Source organism: Lagenorhynchus albirostris, chromosome 7 (genome assembly GCF_949774975.1).
Source record: "Lagenorhynchus albirostris chromosome 7, mLagAlb1.1, whole genome shotgun sequence".
NCBI classification, from domain to species: domain Eukaryota; kingdom Metazoa; phylum Chordata; class Mammalia; order Artiodactyla; family Delphinidae; genus Lagenorhynchus; species Lagenorhynchus albirostris.
The window spans coordinates 740,049-755,901 of NC_083101.1; the positions used below are offsets into that span (position 1 = coordinate 740,049).

At 48.3% G+C, this 15,853-nt stretch overlaps 1 protein-coding gene across 13 annotated transcripts in view; it reads left to right on the forward strand.

The window, feature by feature from the left end:
- LOC132523189 (NMDA receptor synaptonuclear signaling and neuronal migration factor) overlaps positions 1-15,853 on the forward strand; it is a 40,916-nt gene that overhangs the window by 8,268 nt on the left and 16,795 nt on the right. For 3 of the 13 annotated variants that reach the window (XM_060153818.1, XM_060153815.1, XM_060153817.1), the window contains one exon: positions 26-1,146. The exons of the other annotated variants lie outside the window; for them this stretch is intronic. In XM_060153818.1, the coding sequence (XP_060009801.1) occupies positions 26-123 (98 nt within the window). In that variant the 3' untranslated portion in view covers positions 124-1,146. Of the gene's footprint in view, positions 1-25; positions 1,147-15,853 lie in introns of those variants that run through there. 13 annotated transcript variants of the gene reach the window in all.

Below are 15,853 nucleotides of genomic sequence, written 5' to 3' on the forward strand. Positions count from 1 at the left end.
CCCGGCCTCGCCCCTCCTGCCTCAGGGAAGCAGATGATCGAGACCTACTTTGACTTCCGGCTGTACCGCCTGTGGAAAAGCCGCCAGCACTCGAAGCTGCTGGACTTTGAGGACGTTCTGTGAGGGGCGGGTCCACCACCCGGCCGCTTCCTCGGACCAGCGACGGGGGCTGGGCCGCTGTGTGCTGCCCAGTACCGTGTGGGTCCTGGTCTTCACGGCCACTTCAGGGCACCCTCAGACGTCGCTCAGGTTCCCTCCCAGGGGTCTGCTCCTCAAGGCATCACGGGTCAAAGAGGTCCCAGCCCCCGCGCCTGGGAGGAGCCACCGCGGCCGGTGGATGTTGACCGGGTCTAGGCCTCGGCTGGAGGCCGCAGCTCTGGGGCGGTTCCTGTGCAGGGTCATAGAAATAAGTGCAATTTTCTACAACCCCTGAGACGATTCAGAGGGAAGCAGCATCACTGGTTAACTAGTTAAGTGCTACGTTACTAGTAACGGCGTAGACCACCCGGCTCAGCGTGTGTTCAGGACCTTGTCTGCCCCAGCGCCCCAGCCCTGCCGTATCTGATCACCAGCACCAGGGCGGCCCGCCTGCCCGGCCTGGCTCCGTCCCTGGCCGAGTCCCTGATCGTCTGTGCTCGCGCTGCTCTCGCCACCCCGCTTACCTGGCCTCGGCCGCGCCGGCTTGGCAGGGGTGCCTGGGCAGCAGCTGGGGGGCACACCTTCCTTTCTTTCAGAGCGGGCCCTGCCTGCTCCCCGGCCTCCCAGGCCCGCGCAGCTCCCTGCTGCTGTCCAGCTCAGCTTTTGGCGGCCGAGTTCTGAAGGCCTCTCCTAGTGCAGAGCCCTGGGGTCTCGGCGGGGCCTGCTGGGGCTGGGTCCTGGTGGGTGAGAACCCTGCTGCACTCCACGTAGGGGCCTGGACCCTGCAGCCGGGGCCTGAGAGCTGGGTGGCCGGTGTGCTGTGGGCTCGAAGCCTGGCCCGTGGCCCAGTGGGTGGGCTCTCTTGTACATAGCTGGGGCTCGGGGGCTGGCCCCCCTTTGCAGAGCCTGGTCTGAGACACCTGGCTGTGCCCCCAGCCAAGGGGGGGCAGGGGCTGAAAAATGTACGACTTTCCTTAGAGTGACCATTAAATCTGATTCTCTGCTGCGGCTGCCGCGTGGGTCTCCTCTCTCAGCACCCACCGTCCACTGCCTCCCTGGGCCCAGAAGATTCTGGGCCCGCTGGTCTGAGGTTGTTGCTGTGGTGGCTGCCTGCACATCCTGGCCTGGAGCAAGGGGGCTGGAGCGGCTAGGCCTGCCCTGCCAAGGGCACACTCTGCGAGAGGTCTGGGGACGGGGCTCCCAGGGCTCCGGGGAAGCGTCTGGGGAAAGAGCAGGTCCTTGACACGGCTGCAGGATGTGGTCCTGCAGAGGAGCCAGGTGAGGTCGGGAGATGAGGGCAGAGACACCCTCCTCCTGCAGCCTCTGCCCCACTCCCGGGCACAGAGCGGAGGGCCATTCCTTCCCTCAGGCCATTCTCTGCATGTGGTCAGCAGTGTGGCCAAGCTAGGAGGTGGCTAGGAGGTGACCACAGGACCAGCTGGCCATCACTAGCCTTAGTCATCCCCAGATGTGCCCATTGCCACCACCCTCCCCTCCAGTGGCCAAGGTGCTTTGGGGTCCAGCCAGGCTTGGCTACCCTGGTGGCTCCTGGTCCAGTTGCCTGTGGGCAGATCAGCAGGTGCCAGATGGGTGCATCCAGGGCCACCAAGGGCTGGGGAGGGCGGGGGGCTGCCAGGGGATGGCGTGGGTGAGGGCTGGGGCCTGGAGGCTGGCAGCCTGGCATCAGGGGGTGCTGCCAGGAGAATTCATGTCCGGAAGAAAGCCCACGCAGGCCACGAGGATAGCTCCCGGCGTGACCCAGCTGCTCTCACTGTGTGCTTCGAAGGCACGATTACCGTGTGACCTGCAGGCCTGACCCCGGGGCTGCCAGAAGCTTTGTCGCGTGCCCCTGCCCCTCCCCCAGACTCTGACGGGGGACCCTGTAGTCGAGGGACTGGGGCTGCGGAAGCAAGTGGGCTTGCCCCGCAGTCTTCTGGGTCAGCTGCTGTGGGTAAGGGCTGGTGAGGTCCGCCCGTGGGAGGCTTGAGGTCTTGCATCTGGTTCACAAGGTTCCTTCCCTCACACCCCATAAGCACCAACCAGCGTGTTGGAGAAAAGACATGAAGCCCAGTACAAATGAGGAAGGCGTTTTGGGAAAAGAACAAAACCGAGGGGAGGGGTGGCCGACCCGGAGGCAGGCTGGGTGGGGGCGGGGCACGCTCAGGTCTCTGCGACCTTCCCCGCACACCCAGGCAGCTGGGAACCCGCGGCAGCAGCCAGCGAGGGCTGGGGGAGGAGTATTGGCGACTAGTGCGCGAGGAAAAGGCTTAAGGTCCTTAGCATGTGAGGAGTTTTGATGTATTGACAAGAAAGAGACAAAAGCCAGCAGAGAAAAGTGGGTAAAGGGCTGAACTGACAACTCGCAGAGGAGAAAGTCAAGCGGCCGATGAAAAGCCAGTGAAGGGGAAGAGGTGCTTGCTGCCTGTTTGTTTGGCAAAAATTTAAAGGGTATGAGTCACCCTGTGCTGGTGACTGTGTGGGGAGGAGATCATGTGAATTGCCGTAGCCTTATTAGAAAACAGTCTGGGAATAGCTCTTAAAATATAACTGGTAAACACTGAACCAGCACCTCCCACTGGGGCCTTCTGCATGGATGTCCATGTCCCACAGTTCACGCCATTAACTGGGGCAAGGCCAGATCATGTGGACGGCTATCCTGGAAGAGGCAGATTGTTTAAAGGCTTGTTGAGGGAGAAGTATGGTTGGGCCTGCAAGAGGCCCGAATACTCTGTTTAAACTGATGAGGTCAAGCTCACAGTGATGAGGTGTGTTCCGCTCACCCACCGTGACACACACGCCTTTATAATGTCTGATGTCCAGTCCTCATGTCCTGGTGACAACGCGGACAGAGGTGGCCCCGGCCTGCCCTGTCTACCTGTGCTGCTCTCTCCAAGCCTTGCAGTGTGCATGCCCCAGCCTACGTGGCCAGGCTCACCCCCTCAACCCCAAACAGCCACCCCCCATTACCCCCTGCCCTGGATGTGTGCCCTAGAGGGACAGACCCCACCCTGGGGAGGACAGACTCAGGGCACATCTGCCTTGTCTAGAACCTTCCATCACCATTAGGATGAAACTCAGATCCACTGTTTGCCCTACTATCCGGAAGGGACACGTTGTGCCTACAGCTCCTTTAGGAGGTCTGCGTGGGGGGAAGAGAGTCGCACTTGAATTCCCAGGGAGGGATCTCCAGAGACCAGGATTAGGAGGGAGAGCATCAAAGCCACTGTGGAGGCACCCTCCTGCTGGTCCCACCCCATGCAGCTGTCACCCAGACAGGGCCAGGGTCTTTCTGGGGACCCCAGGAAGGCAGTCGTGGACTACACATGCTGTATTCATTGGACATGGCTCAAGGGCCAGGAAGGGAGACCCTGGAAGGGGCTGGGAACTAGGGACCTGGAAAGGTCAGGAAAACCACCTGCAAAGGTGTTTATGAGCCCCTGGACCTGCTCCCAGGCCTGTGTGGACCTGACCCAACCAGCGCCCTCAACAGTGGGCCAGCCCGTTCCCAGACCCACCACTGGGGGCGCAGCTAAAACCCCAGCATTCTCCATAGGATGGAGGCAAGACCCCCGTCTCAGAGTGGAATTCAAAGTACTAGAAACCAGAAGAACTGTGGCACTTGCAGAACCATGAAGAGCTTGACCAGCAGGTACCAAGGATGAGAAGACACAGGTGTTGAAATTATCTGACAAAGACTTGGTAGAGCTGTTGTAAAGATGCTCACATGAGCTGTTGATCTAAAATAATAAAACAGCCAGTTACTTTACCAGCAATATGGGTTTATTCGGGAACAGTAAAGAACTGGAATTCAGGACAAGCAGTCTAAGGTGAACCACAAGCAAGTGCAGAGAACAAGGGAGCAGAAACTCTTTTATAGAGGAGAAGGCGGGGTTGGGAGGGGCTGTTCTAAACAAAGTGTCAGTTGGAGGAAACGGAGTTCGGAGTTCGCAGTGTGGTGGCTTTTCATTGGCTGAACTGTGATAGTCTCTCATTGGCTGGGCTGTTGCTGGGCGGGGAGAAAATCTTCCTTTCTCCTGCTGGGTAGTAAGTAGTAATCTTCCGGTTGGGCCTGCAATTGAGGCTGCACGGTAGGCCGTGGGCGCTCCCCCTTCTGGCCTCCTGTTAAATAAGGTTTCTGTTTATTAATTTCCACGTTTCTCCTTTTTGATCAAGATTTTTCTCTGAAAGCATTGCTTATCAAAAATCAGTTTTTTGGGCTTCCCTGGTGGCGCAGTGGTTGGGGGTCCGCCTGCTGATGCAGGGGACACGGGTTCGTGCCCCGGTCCGGGAGGATCCCACGTGCCGCGGAGCGGCTGGGCCTGTGAGCCATGGCCGCTGAGCCTGCGCGTCCGGAGCCTGTGCTCCGCAACGGGAGAGGCCACAGCAGTGAGAGGCCTGCGTACCGCAACAACAACAGCAACAAAAAGATCAGTTTTTTATGGATTCAGTGACTTTTTGTCCATCATTGCCAGGGAGGACCTTTCCTGGGTACCGTGTCCCTCGTGGAAGGGCGAGTGCACAGATTGGAAACCTCTTGAGGTCACATTCAAGTAACAAGGAGGGGTAGGAGGGAGATCTCTCAGGAATTTCCCATCTAAAGTCTGTGTCTTAGAATAGTGAATACAGCAAGGGAACAGTCAACACAGAAAGAAGTAAGCACTTTGAGAAGGCACAGTGCAGGAATAAACATGAAGCCGTAGCTGATAAATTTTCCCCCACATAGCAAAATTTCAAGGACTTTTAATTTATTTATTACAATTGAAGTATAGTTGATTGACAGTGTTGGGTTATCAAAGACTTATTCATTTGAAACTAAATGTTTGTCAATAATACAGCCTGTAGGTTACAAATTTAGACCATGAATTTGGATAAGGATCCGGAGTCAGTTAATAGTCCAGATGAAAGAGAGAGACTAGTGTGAATTTGAAACCTAACAGGCCCGGTTCTGATATCTGGTCAGATGTCGTCTTCTTCAATTCGGGGAAATCTTTACTTTCAGGTCCCCAGTCGGTGCGCAGCTTCATTCAGGCATGAGTCACCTGAATCCAGGGGTCTATTCCTCGGAGTTTGACAGCACAAGGGTGGGTTAGCAGTGCCTGGTTCGGGCCTTTCCAGTGAGGGTGAAGGGGGTCCTTACGGGTCTTTTCCAACTAAGTCTCCGGGCTGCAGGTGCGATGCTTAAGCTCTTCGTCTCCCGGGAGCGTGCTGTGAACAGATCGCTCTTCCAGGGCATGACTACTTTCAACAGACGCAATCAGGCCTCTATAATATTGAAGTGTGCCTCCGTTTACCAGCAGTGGGTGAAAAGAGGCGGGTCTCAGGTGCATCCGAGGTCTGGTGACTGTCTCAGGGGTGAGAGTTTATGAGTTCCAAAGGGAGTGGTCTGAGATTGAGAAGGATAAACGGCAATGCTTTTGGCCACGGTAGTTGGAGAGTCTCTGTAAGTTTTGCCAGTCGGGTTTTAATAGTGCGATTAGTGCATTCGAGTAACCCTGTGGATTGGGGATGGTAAGACAGTGAGAGTGTAAAGCCGGCCAAACAGTACAGACTAGTCGAAGTACCAGACCAGTAAAGTGGGTTCCCGGGTCACTGTGAAGGACTACCCAGGGAAGGGGATTAGAGATTACCCAGGGAAGGATAATCTTTTCTAACAAAATGTTAGCCTTGGAAGAAGCAGTGGCCTGTCTACAGGGGAAAACTCTGGTCCAGTGAGAAAACATACAGCTCATGACTAAACATGTTTGTATCTGTGAGGTGGGGAAGCTGTATGAAATCCATCTGCCGAACCTCCAGTGGTCCGTGAGGCAGTTCAGTATCCGGGAGCAGTGCGAACGGGTTTCCCTGGATCGTGTTTTGTTTCTCGTGGAGGTGTTTTTGGCCCCACCGTGTGGCACGTGGGATCTTAGCTCCCCAACCAGGAATCGAACCCTCACCCCCTGCATTGGAAACGCGGAGTCCTAACCACCAGACTGCCAGGGAAGTCCCTGCCTGGATTGTATTTGGACAGGTGAGACAGGTGGGACAAGCCAGGTGGACACTTTCTGCAGCCTTATGAATGTTTCCCCACCGATGTTGGTTCGTGAAGGCTCTCATTTTGTCAGTGGACCTATGGTTTAATGCATGTCCAGTGGTGAGAAGTGAGAACCTTAGAATTTCTGGTGGAGGCTGGATTGTTATTTGGCCCAAGCTAGAGTTCTTTTTATCAAACCAACAGTTACTAGGTTTCCAATATTGTTTTTCCTTTTCTGGGGCCAATTGTTATGCATTTCTAGTCAATTTTTCCAGATTGTCGTCTTGGGGAGCATGTCTTTGGACCGTGACAGAAGTTTGGCCATTGATTCCTTTGAGAGCAGTGGTTTTGGAGGAAATATCAGTGACGTGGCTTCCTTTAGCCTCTGGGGAGTCGAGTCTGGAATGCCCAGGGATCTTAATAACCATCAGGGCGGCCGCGAGGGTATGGTATCTGTTAGATTTGGACATAGGAGCCATTTTTAATCTTTTCCCCATTAGCGGTAAGGAACCTCGTTGTTTCCATCAGCATCCCAAGGTCTTGGGCGGCCCCAAAGACATGCTGACGGTGTAAATATGGTGCTTTTGCCCTTGGCTGAAGCGCAAGCCGAGCGAGAGCATATGGTTCAGCCTGTTGGGCCAAAGTAGCCAAAAAGTAAAGGCGTTGCCTTGGTGACTTCGGGGGGGATGTAACAGCACACCCAGCAGTGTTTACCGCTGTCTTCTTCAACAGGAACTGTCAGTAAACCACGGGAAATCCGCCCTGGTTAGAGGAGCCCCCTGTAAAGCGGCATGGGGCATCAGCAGGTGATCTGTCAGTGTGAGGCAGTCATGAGGTTGGCAGAGAGGGAGAGAGCAGAACAGCAGTGGCAAGGTTGCTACAACGGGGAGAGCTGTGCGAGGAGCTGTTAGCAGGGTTTCATGGGAGGTGGGGTGACTACCTGGAAAGCGTTGAGTGTGTGAGAATTTGGGAGGGCTTCTACCGCGTGGGGTGCAAAGGTGGTGAAAACTCTTTCTCTGGTGATGATTCTTTCTCTGGTGGCCTTGACTGGAAGGGCAGTGGCAGGAGTGGCCCTGAGACCAGGGGGTATCCCCGTGCCACAGGTCCAGCTGTCGGCTGTAATACTCAGTGGGTCAATGGCAGTCCCCATGTTTTGGGGCAAGTACTCCAAGGGCGTTCCCATCCTTCTCACATACAAAGAGGCAAAAGAGAAGCTGATAATTAGGACGTCAAGGGCAGATGGTCTTGTTAAGCTTTTCTTCAAGGTCTCAAAGGCTGTGGCATCTTGATCTTCCCAAATAATAGTGTCAGTTTTGATCTTTTTTAATAGGGCATATAGGGCCTTTCCTGATGGTGCAGTGGATAAGACTCTGTGCTCCCAATGCAGGGGGCCCGGGTTCGATCCCTGGTCAGGGAACTAGATCCCACATGCATGCTGCAAGTAAGAGTTCACATGCCATAACTAAGGAGCCCGCCTGCCACAACTAAGACCCGGTGCAACCAAAAAAAAAAAAAAAAATAGAGCATATAGGGGCTGGGCCATAAGGGAGAAATTTGGAATCCAATTTCGACTGTAGCCAGCTAACCCAAGAAAAACCTCATAATTGGGGCTTAGTTTTAGATTTGGGGATGTTCAGGATGCCATAAAGAGTACACAAATCCAAGTGTCACCCTTGTTCCGAGATCATGTGCCCTAAATATTGATCCTGAGTTTGAGCAACTCAGTTTTTCCTTGGAGACTTTATGTCCCTTTAAGGCCAAATGTCTTAACAGGTGGATGCTGTCTTCCTGTGAAGAGGTTTGAGGAAGCGAGCAGAGCAGCTTATCGTCTGTGTAATTGGCCCTTGAAGAACGCGGGTGTTTGGGGCATCCACCCCCGTACAGCTGAAAATCCACGTGTAACTTTACAGTCAGCCCTCTGCATCTACGTTTCTGTATCCATGGATTCAACCAACTGCAAGTTGCACAGTACAGTAGTACTGTAGTATTTATTGGGGAAAAAAATGCATATAAATGGACCTGCTCAGTTCTAACCCATGTTGTTCAAAGGCCAACTGTATATTGTAGCAAAGTCAAGCCTGCAAAAAACTTTGTCATCCAAGTCAGCTTTCAAGATTTGTGGAAAGTAAGAGGGATTTTTGTAAAACCTGGGGCATTGCTGTCCAGGTATATTGTTATCCTTCCCAGGTGAAGGCAAAAAGGCACTGACTGGCTTTATCAACTGGAATGCTGAAGCGTGTGCTGCATGGATCACCTATAGTGAAATTTTTGCTTTCAGTAGGAACGGATGCTAGTAGAGTATGGAGGTTAAGAACAACAGGGTGTCGAGGGGCAGCAACGTTGATTATTGCCTGCAGGTCCTGGACAGACCTCCATCCTCAGCCGTTGGGCTTTCTCACGGGTTATATTTAATAGTATTACAGAGACTAGCACAAGGGGTAGTGAGGCTCTGAGCCTTGGAATCCTCTTACGGGCTTTACACCTTGAAGGGCTTCTTTGCTCATAGGGTATTGATTAGTTCTGGGGAGAGGTTTCGAGGGACCTATTTGAGTCTTAATGGGAAGAGCACTGTGGGTTTTGCCAGTATCAGTTGGAGACGTTTTGCCCATAAGGAGGATGGTAGCTGACTGAGCAGGGACAAATGATCAGCGTCTCCCGAATCAGCTCCAGGACCGTCAGAGACAAAGCAAAGCCAAGCCAGTGAAGGGTCACTGAACTCACCTGGTTGGCTATTTTGACTGTTACTGTGAAATTCTAGAATTATTTCCCCTTTTGGGAGAAAGAAATTCCAGCATATTTGCTGAGCTGTCTTGGCCCAATAAATGAATAGGGGCGGAGAGACTAAGGAGGGAAGTGTGGGTATCTCTCAGGGGCCTAAGCAAAAAGGAGCAGGTTCAGGGACAGGACCCTGTTGAGGTTCATCAGAGACCCCCACTATTTGGATCACTTTCGTGCTCCGAGGCCGGGGCTGCTTTACCGCAGTTGAACTGAGAGTGAGGCTCTGGTGCCAAGAGATTGATTCCCAATCTGGAGAGTTGTTTTTCTGAGCTGATGAAGAGGGAGGGTTGGGAAGAACCCCTGTGGTTCCTCAGAGGCCCGTTGGTGGTGGTCAGGAGGGCGTTGGAAAGGCTGGTTAGAGGGCTGAAGGCACTTGAAGCACTTACACTTGTGACAATCGTTTTCCCAAAGTCCTGGCTTTTTGCGATAATAGCAGGAACTAGGAGGGTTTGGGTTTTGTTTAGGGACCTTTATTTGCTGGAGTTGAGATTAATCTTTTTTTTTTAATTAATCTTTTAAGTGACTCATCTAGGGCGTGAGTGAGCTGATTTGCCAAATTAACTAAATCTGGAGTGGACATAGCTTCCCATTCCATCCTGGTCCTTCTAACTAAAAGGAAAGATCTCCATTCAGCCCACTAATAAACAGAGTTGAAGGCTACCCTGATGGACTCAACATCTGAAGGAAGACCAGATTTTTTTTTTTAAACTATCTGAAGTTGATTGTAATAGTCATGAGCAGGTTCATCCGATTTTTGTGTGCAAGCCTGAATTTTGTTCACAACAACAGGCTAAGGACAGGCTACTATAATTGCTTGGGGGAGTCCTCCAGCAGGTGTTCTCACCTCTTGCCAAAAGTTGGGGGTTGTTTCTCTAAATCCCTTTCAGGATGTTCCCATCAGGCAAGTTTCATCCAATGTTTGGCTTGACCCCCATCCGCAAGCATATAGATCTGGGGAACCAGGCTGGTATGTTTGGATAATGATGTTAAATTCTTCAGCAAACCTGTGGGGTTCCTCACTGACTTTAGGACACTCTTTTAGGGCTCTCAATTTGGCCTTAGTCTAGGGAACATGAACTTGGGTTTTGTTGGAATCTTCAGAAGACTTAAGTTTAAAGGGGCAGGTCCTGAACTAATGGTTACGGGGGGAAGGATGGGGGAGAAGGATAGATTGGGAGTTTGGGATTGACATGTACACACCGCTATATTTAAAATAGATAAACAACGAGGACCTACTGTATAGCACAGGGAACTCTGCTCAATGTTCTGAAATAACTTAAATGGGAAAAGAAATAGAAAATGAATAGATACATATATATGTATAACTGAATCACTTTGCTGTACACCTGAAACTAACACAACATTGTTAATCAACTATGCTCCAATATAAAATAAAATTTTAAAGAATAAATAAAGAGGCAGATTCTAACAGGTTCAGAGGAGGAAGTTGGGAGAGGTTTAGGGAAGCACAGTGAGAGAATTGGAATGAGACAGCGGAGGGCAGAAGAAAAGAGGAAGATAGCGTGGGGGGGCGGGGGGGGGTGCTGAGCACAGGGGCTGCTTTGTCCAGAGACAGGGGATGGGGGCCGGGGGAGAGTCCTCAGAAGCCATTTTTTCTTCAATTGTTTGTTTGCCTCAGTTAATTTAAAAATTGTATTTTGCTAAGTGGCAATTTCAGAATCTTGATAATGTTTGGAAGCCTCAAAATACCAATCAAAATAGGAATCCCGGGCTTCCCTGGTGGCGCAGTGGTTGGGAGTCCGCCTGCCGATGCAGGGGACACGGGTTCATGCCCCGGTCCGGGAGGATCCCACGTGCCACGGAGAGGCTGGGCCCGTGAGCCATGGCTGCTGAGCCTGTGCTTCGCAACGGGAGAGGCCACAACAGTGAGAGGCCTGCGTACCGCAAAAAAAAAAAAAAAGGAATCCCATTTAGTTTTGAAATTTTTTAGAGCCACGGCTGTCCAATTCATCTTTAAGAAAAGTAAGCTTGGAAAATTTAAAAGTTCCCCATAATGACCATCAGTGTTATAAATTACTCTGGGTTAAGTTGGTCCATTTAATTAGAAATGTGCATGAGAGGGAATTCTCTGGTAGTCCAGTGGTTAGGACTCTGTGCTCTCACTGCCAAGGGCCTGGGTTCAATCACTGGTCAGGGAACTAAAATCCCACAAGCCACACATGGTACGGCCAAAAAAAACCCCAAAACCACAAACAGACAAAAAAAGAAATGTGCCTAAGGAAGGACCACAGTTTTTAAACATAAAACTGGTTGAAGGGGGTGGAGGGGGCACTGTCAAAACATTTAGATTGCTGGGATCCCTTTTCTTAGTTTTTTCTCTAGAGCAAAGGAAATAAATTTTTAAACAGCACAGTTCCTATAGGAATAACCCAGTTCCAAAGGAATTGGACCAAAGGCTTAGCAGTGCAGTTTCAGTAGGAACAGCCTTATTTCAAGAGACAGGCCAAACAAGTACTCTCAGAAAGGACAAAGCCTGTAAAGAAAGGATGAAGTCTTCCCAAAAAAGCAGATCTCAAATAAAGCCCGGAGAGCCTCAAAACACAAAAAGAGTGGGGTTTGAACCCTGGAGAAAACTTAACCCTCAAACTCCAGGGTCAGCAAGAAAGTAGTGAGCTCGAGAGGCTCTGCAAGTCCACACCTGTTTGCTCACTGCCTTGGAGTTCTTAGGGGTCTTCTCTGGGTCCCTCTTCTGACACCAAGTAATGTTGACCTAAATCAATGAAACCATCAGTTATATTACCAGCAAAAATGGTTTATTTGAGAACAGCAAAGAATTGCAATTCAAGGTACACAATCTGTGGTGTACCACAGGTAAGTTCAGAGAACAAAGGAGAGGAACTTTCTTTTATAGAGGAGAAGGAGGAGTTGGGAGGGGCTGTTCTAAACAAAGAGTCCTTTGGAGGAAACTGGGAGTTGGAAGTACAGTGACTTTTCATTGGCTGAGCTGTGCTGGTGAAGGAAAACTAAGAGAATTTGTAGGCAGCAGACCTGCTCTAAAGGGACAGTTAAGGGAGATTCTTCAGACAGAAATCAAATGATACCAGAAGGAAACTTGGAACACCAGGATTAAGGAAGAGCAACAGAAGTGATACATATCATAGACTATTCTCCTCTCAAGTTCTTTAAAATATGTTGGACAATGAAAGCAAAAGTTACAGCATTGTCTGGGGGAATTTCAATGTCAGTGTGATGTATAAGACAACTATAACGTGAAAGGTGGGGAGAAAAGAGACCAACGTGGTCTCCAACTGAAGTGGTAAATACTGATTACAAACAGACTGTAGAAAGTGATGTATGTATTTTGAATTCCCTAGAAAAACCAGTAAAATTTTATACAAAACAGATATAGTCAAAATCATAAGAGAAAAATTTTAATGGCATATGAAAAAAAATGTTCAAATAACACAAAAGAAGGCAGGAAAGGGGAAAGGAGGAATGAAGAAAAAAAAACACCAAAATAATAAAATGCTAGACCTAAATTCAAAGTACCGTTTTGAATTGAATGGCCAAATACCAATTGAATTACCAAATTCAAATTATCCATATTACACTAGGTGTAAATGGATTTCTCTCATAGCCTAGGAAAGTGCAAGGGTTTTAGGAACTGAGAACCAGAGACAAATGAAGACCAAATATATATTTCTCATTATAAATCACACTATCTAAATCTGTTTACAAGAAACTTACTTCAAATATAATGATAAAGTAGATTAGAGTAAAAGGATGAAAGATGATATACCATGCAAATACTAATCAAAAGAAGACAGGAGTGAGTGGTTTTGTTAATATCACACAACATAAGCTTTAGAGCAAAGCGAATTACTGGGGATAAAGAGGGACATTGCATATTGAAAAAAGGGACGAGTCTTCAAGAAGCCATAGCAATTCTAAAGGTAGGCACCTGAAAACAGAGCTTTAATAGAAAAAATTTTTGAAGCAAAAATTGACAACTGAAAGTAGAAATAGACAAATCCACAATTACAGTTGGAGTCAGCAGTACTTCTCTCTCAGTAACAGATAAAACTAGTAGACAGAAGATCAGCAAGGATATAAAATAAGTGAACAATACTATCAACCAACTGGACATAATGATATTTACAGCACACTCCACACAACAGCAACAGAATGTATATTCTTCTCAAGTGCACATGGAACATTCACCAAAATATAGCATAGCTTGATCTGAAAAAACAAACCTTAGCAAATTTAAGATAATCAAAAACATACAAAGCATGTTGTCTGACTATAATAGAATTAGAGTAGAAATCAATAAGAGAAAAATGTCAGGAAAATCTTTAATCACTTGAGAATTAAACACCACAATCCTAAATAATCCACGGATCAAAGAGGAAGTCTTAAGGGAAACTTAAAATATTTTGAACTGAATGAAATTAAAATACAGCATGTAAGAAACTTGAGAGATGCAGCTAAAGCAGTGCTTAGAGGGAAATTTATAGTACAAATGCTTACATTAGAAAAGAAGAAAGGTCTCAAGTCAATAATCTAAATTTCCATCTCAAGAAATTAGAAAATGATGAGCAATATAGACCCAAGTCATTCAGAAGAAGGGAAATAAATATAAGAGCAAAAATCAAAAGAATGTGGAAACCAAAAAACAATAGAAAAAAAACTGTGAAAAAGCTGATTCTTTGGAATGATCAATAAAATTGATAAACCTCTAGCAACACTGGCAAAAAAAAAAAAAAAAAAAGTGCAGACACAAATTACCAGTATCAGGAACGAAAGAGGTCTGTCACTACAGACATCACAAAAGGATAGGAAAGGAATGCTCTGAATAACTCTGTTGACATAAATTCAATAGCTGGAGTGCCACGGACAAAGTCCTCAAAAGCCACAAGCTACCAAAACTCACTCAGCATGAACTAGATAGCCTGAATAGCCCTATTACTACTAAAGAAATTAAATCTATAGTTAAATATCTTCTGAAAAAGAAAGTCTCATAGTTTCACTGGCAAATTACACTAAACATTTAAAGAAGAAATACAAAGTCTACAAATCCCTTCCAGGAAATAAAAGGGGAAGGACAACTTCCCAACTCGTTTACCAGTCCAGCATCACCCCAGTACTGAAACCAGCACTGAAAAGAAAACAACAAACCCTTGTGAACATAGCTGCAGAAACCCTCAACAGATAGAATTATTCTTATTCTCTGAAGTAGTTCTGTTCTATGAAGTCACTGCAAACTCCAAGTTAGCCAACACCGAACCACTGCTCCCCAGGGGAGATAGAGGCTCAGGTTCCTGAAAGCACAAAAGCACAAAAAACATGGCACGAAACAGACCGTGAAAAGGACGCTTGTTTACAGCAAGAGCTGAAACAAGAAGGCAGTGTCGCCTTGCTCAACCTCAGCTGAGGACGTGCACATCGAGTCATTCAAACTTTTTGCTGCTCTGTTCATGTCCACAGATGACCACGGAAGCGCTACAAGTATTGATTTGGGAATTACAAAACAATTTTGAGGTTAGTAAGCAAAATCGCAAATACAAAATCCACAAATAATGAGACCTGACTGTGTTAACAAATAAAATCCAGTGAGATATAAAGAAAACAATGCACCACAACCAAGTGAAGCTTATCCTGAGAAGGTACGGCTGGTGCAGTATTTAGGAAAATCAGTCAGTGTGTATCACCACACTGAGTGTCCAAAGAAGAAACATCACATGAACACATTAAAGGATGAAGACACAGCACGTGACAAAATACAGCGCTCATTCGTGACGAAAACTCTAGCAAACTAGAGGGAACTTCCGCACCCTGACAAAGGGCATCGCATAACACTTACCGCTAACACCGTGCTTCGTGGTGGACGACAATTCAGCCTGGGAACAAGGCTCAGGTGTGCAGTCGTCACCATACTTCATGCACCCGGGAGTCTTTGCCAGGGTAGTAGGTGAGAAGGAAGAAGAGGCACACACGAGAGGAGGAGATGCCGCTGTCCTGTTTACAGACCACACGACTGTCTGCGTCAGAAACTCCAGGGAATCTACACAGACTCCTGGGGCTAATAGGTGGGCTTAGCACGGTGGTGGGTACAAGGTCAACCACAAAGACCAAGTGCATCTATTTACCACCGATGAACAACTGAAAACTGAATTTTTAAAAGTACCATAGCTCCCCACAAAAATGAAATACCTAGGTATAAATCTAACAAAACATGTACTGGATCATTGTTCTGAACGCTAGAAAAATGCTGACGAAAAGAATTTTAAGACCTAAACACTAACTAGAGAGAAGAGAAATTGTGTTCAGGGATTGGAAGCCTCAAAACTGTAAAGATATCAATTCTCCACAAACTGATTATATAACGCCAATAAAAGTTTCAGGAGAATTTTTTTGCACATAAAGAGGGGCTGACTATAAAATTTGTATGGAAGGGCATAGGAACTAGAATAGCTAAAACAATTTTGAAAAAGAAGATTGAAGTTGGAGGACTCGTACTGCACAATATTGAGGTCTACTCTGTGGGGACTTCCCTGGCGGTGCAGTGGTTAGGAATCCGCCTGCCAATGTAGGAGACACGGGTTTGAGCCCTGGTCCGGGAAGATCCCACATGCCACAGAGCAACTAAGGCCATGCACCACAACTACTGAGCCTGCGCTCTAGAGCCCGTGCTCGGCAACAAGAGAAGCCACTGCAAAGAGAAGCCGGCGCACCACAATGAAGAGTGGCCCCCGCTCGCCGCAACTAGAGAAAGTCCGTGCACAGCAATGAAGACCCAACACAGCCAAAAATGAATAAGTAAATAAATAAATTTATTTAAAAAACCCCACATCTTTAAAAAAAAAAAAGACTTACTATGTGGCTGCATAATCAAGACAGAATTGGGGACAGAATCCCAATAGAATGTCCAGAAATGAGCCCTCACAAACATGGCCAATCGTACAG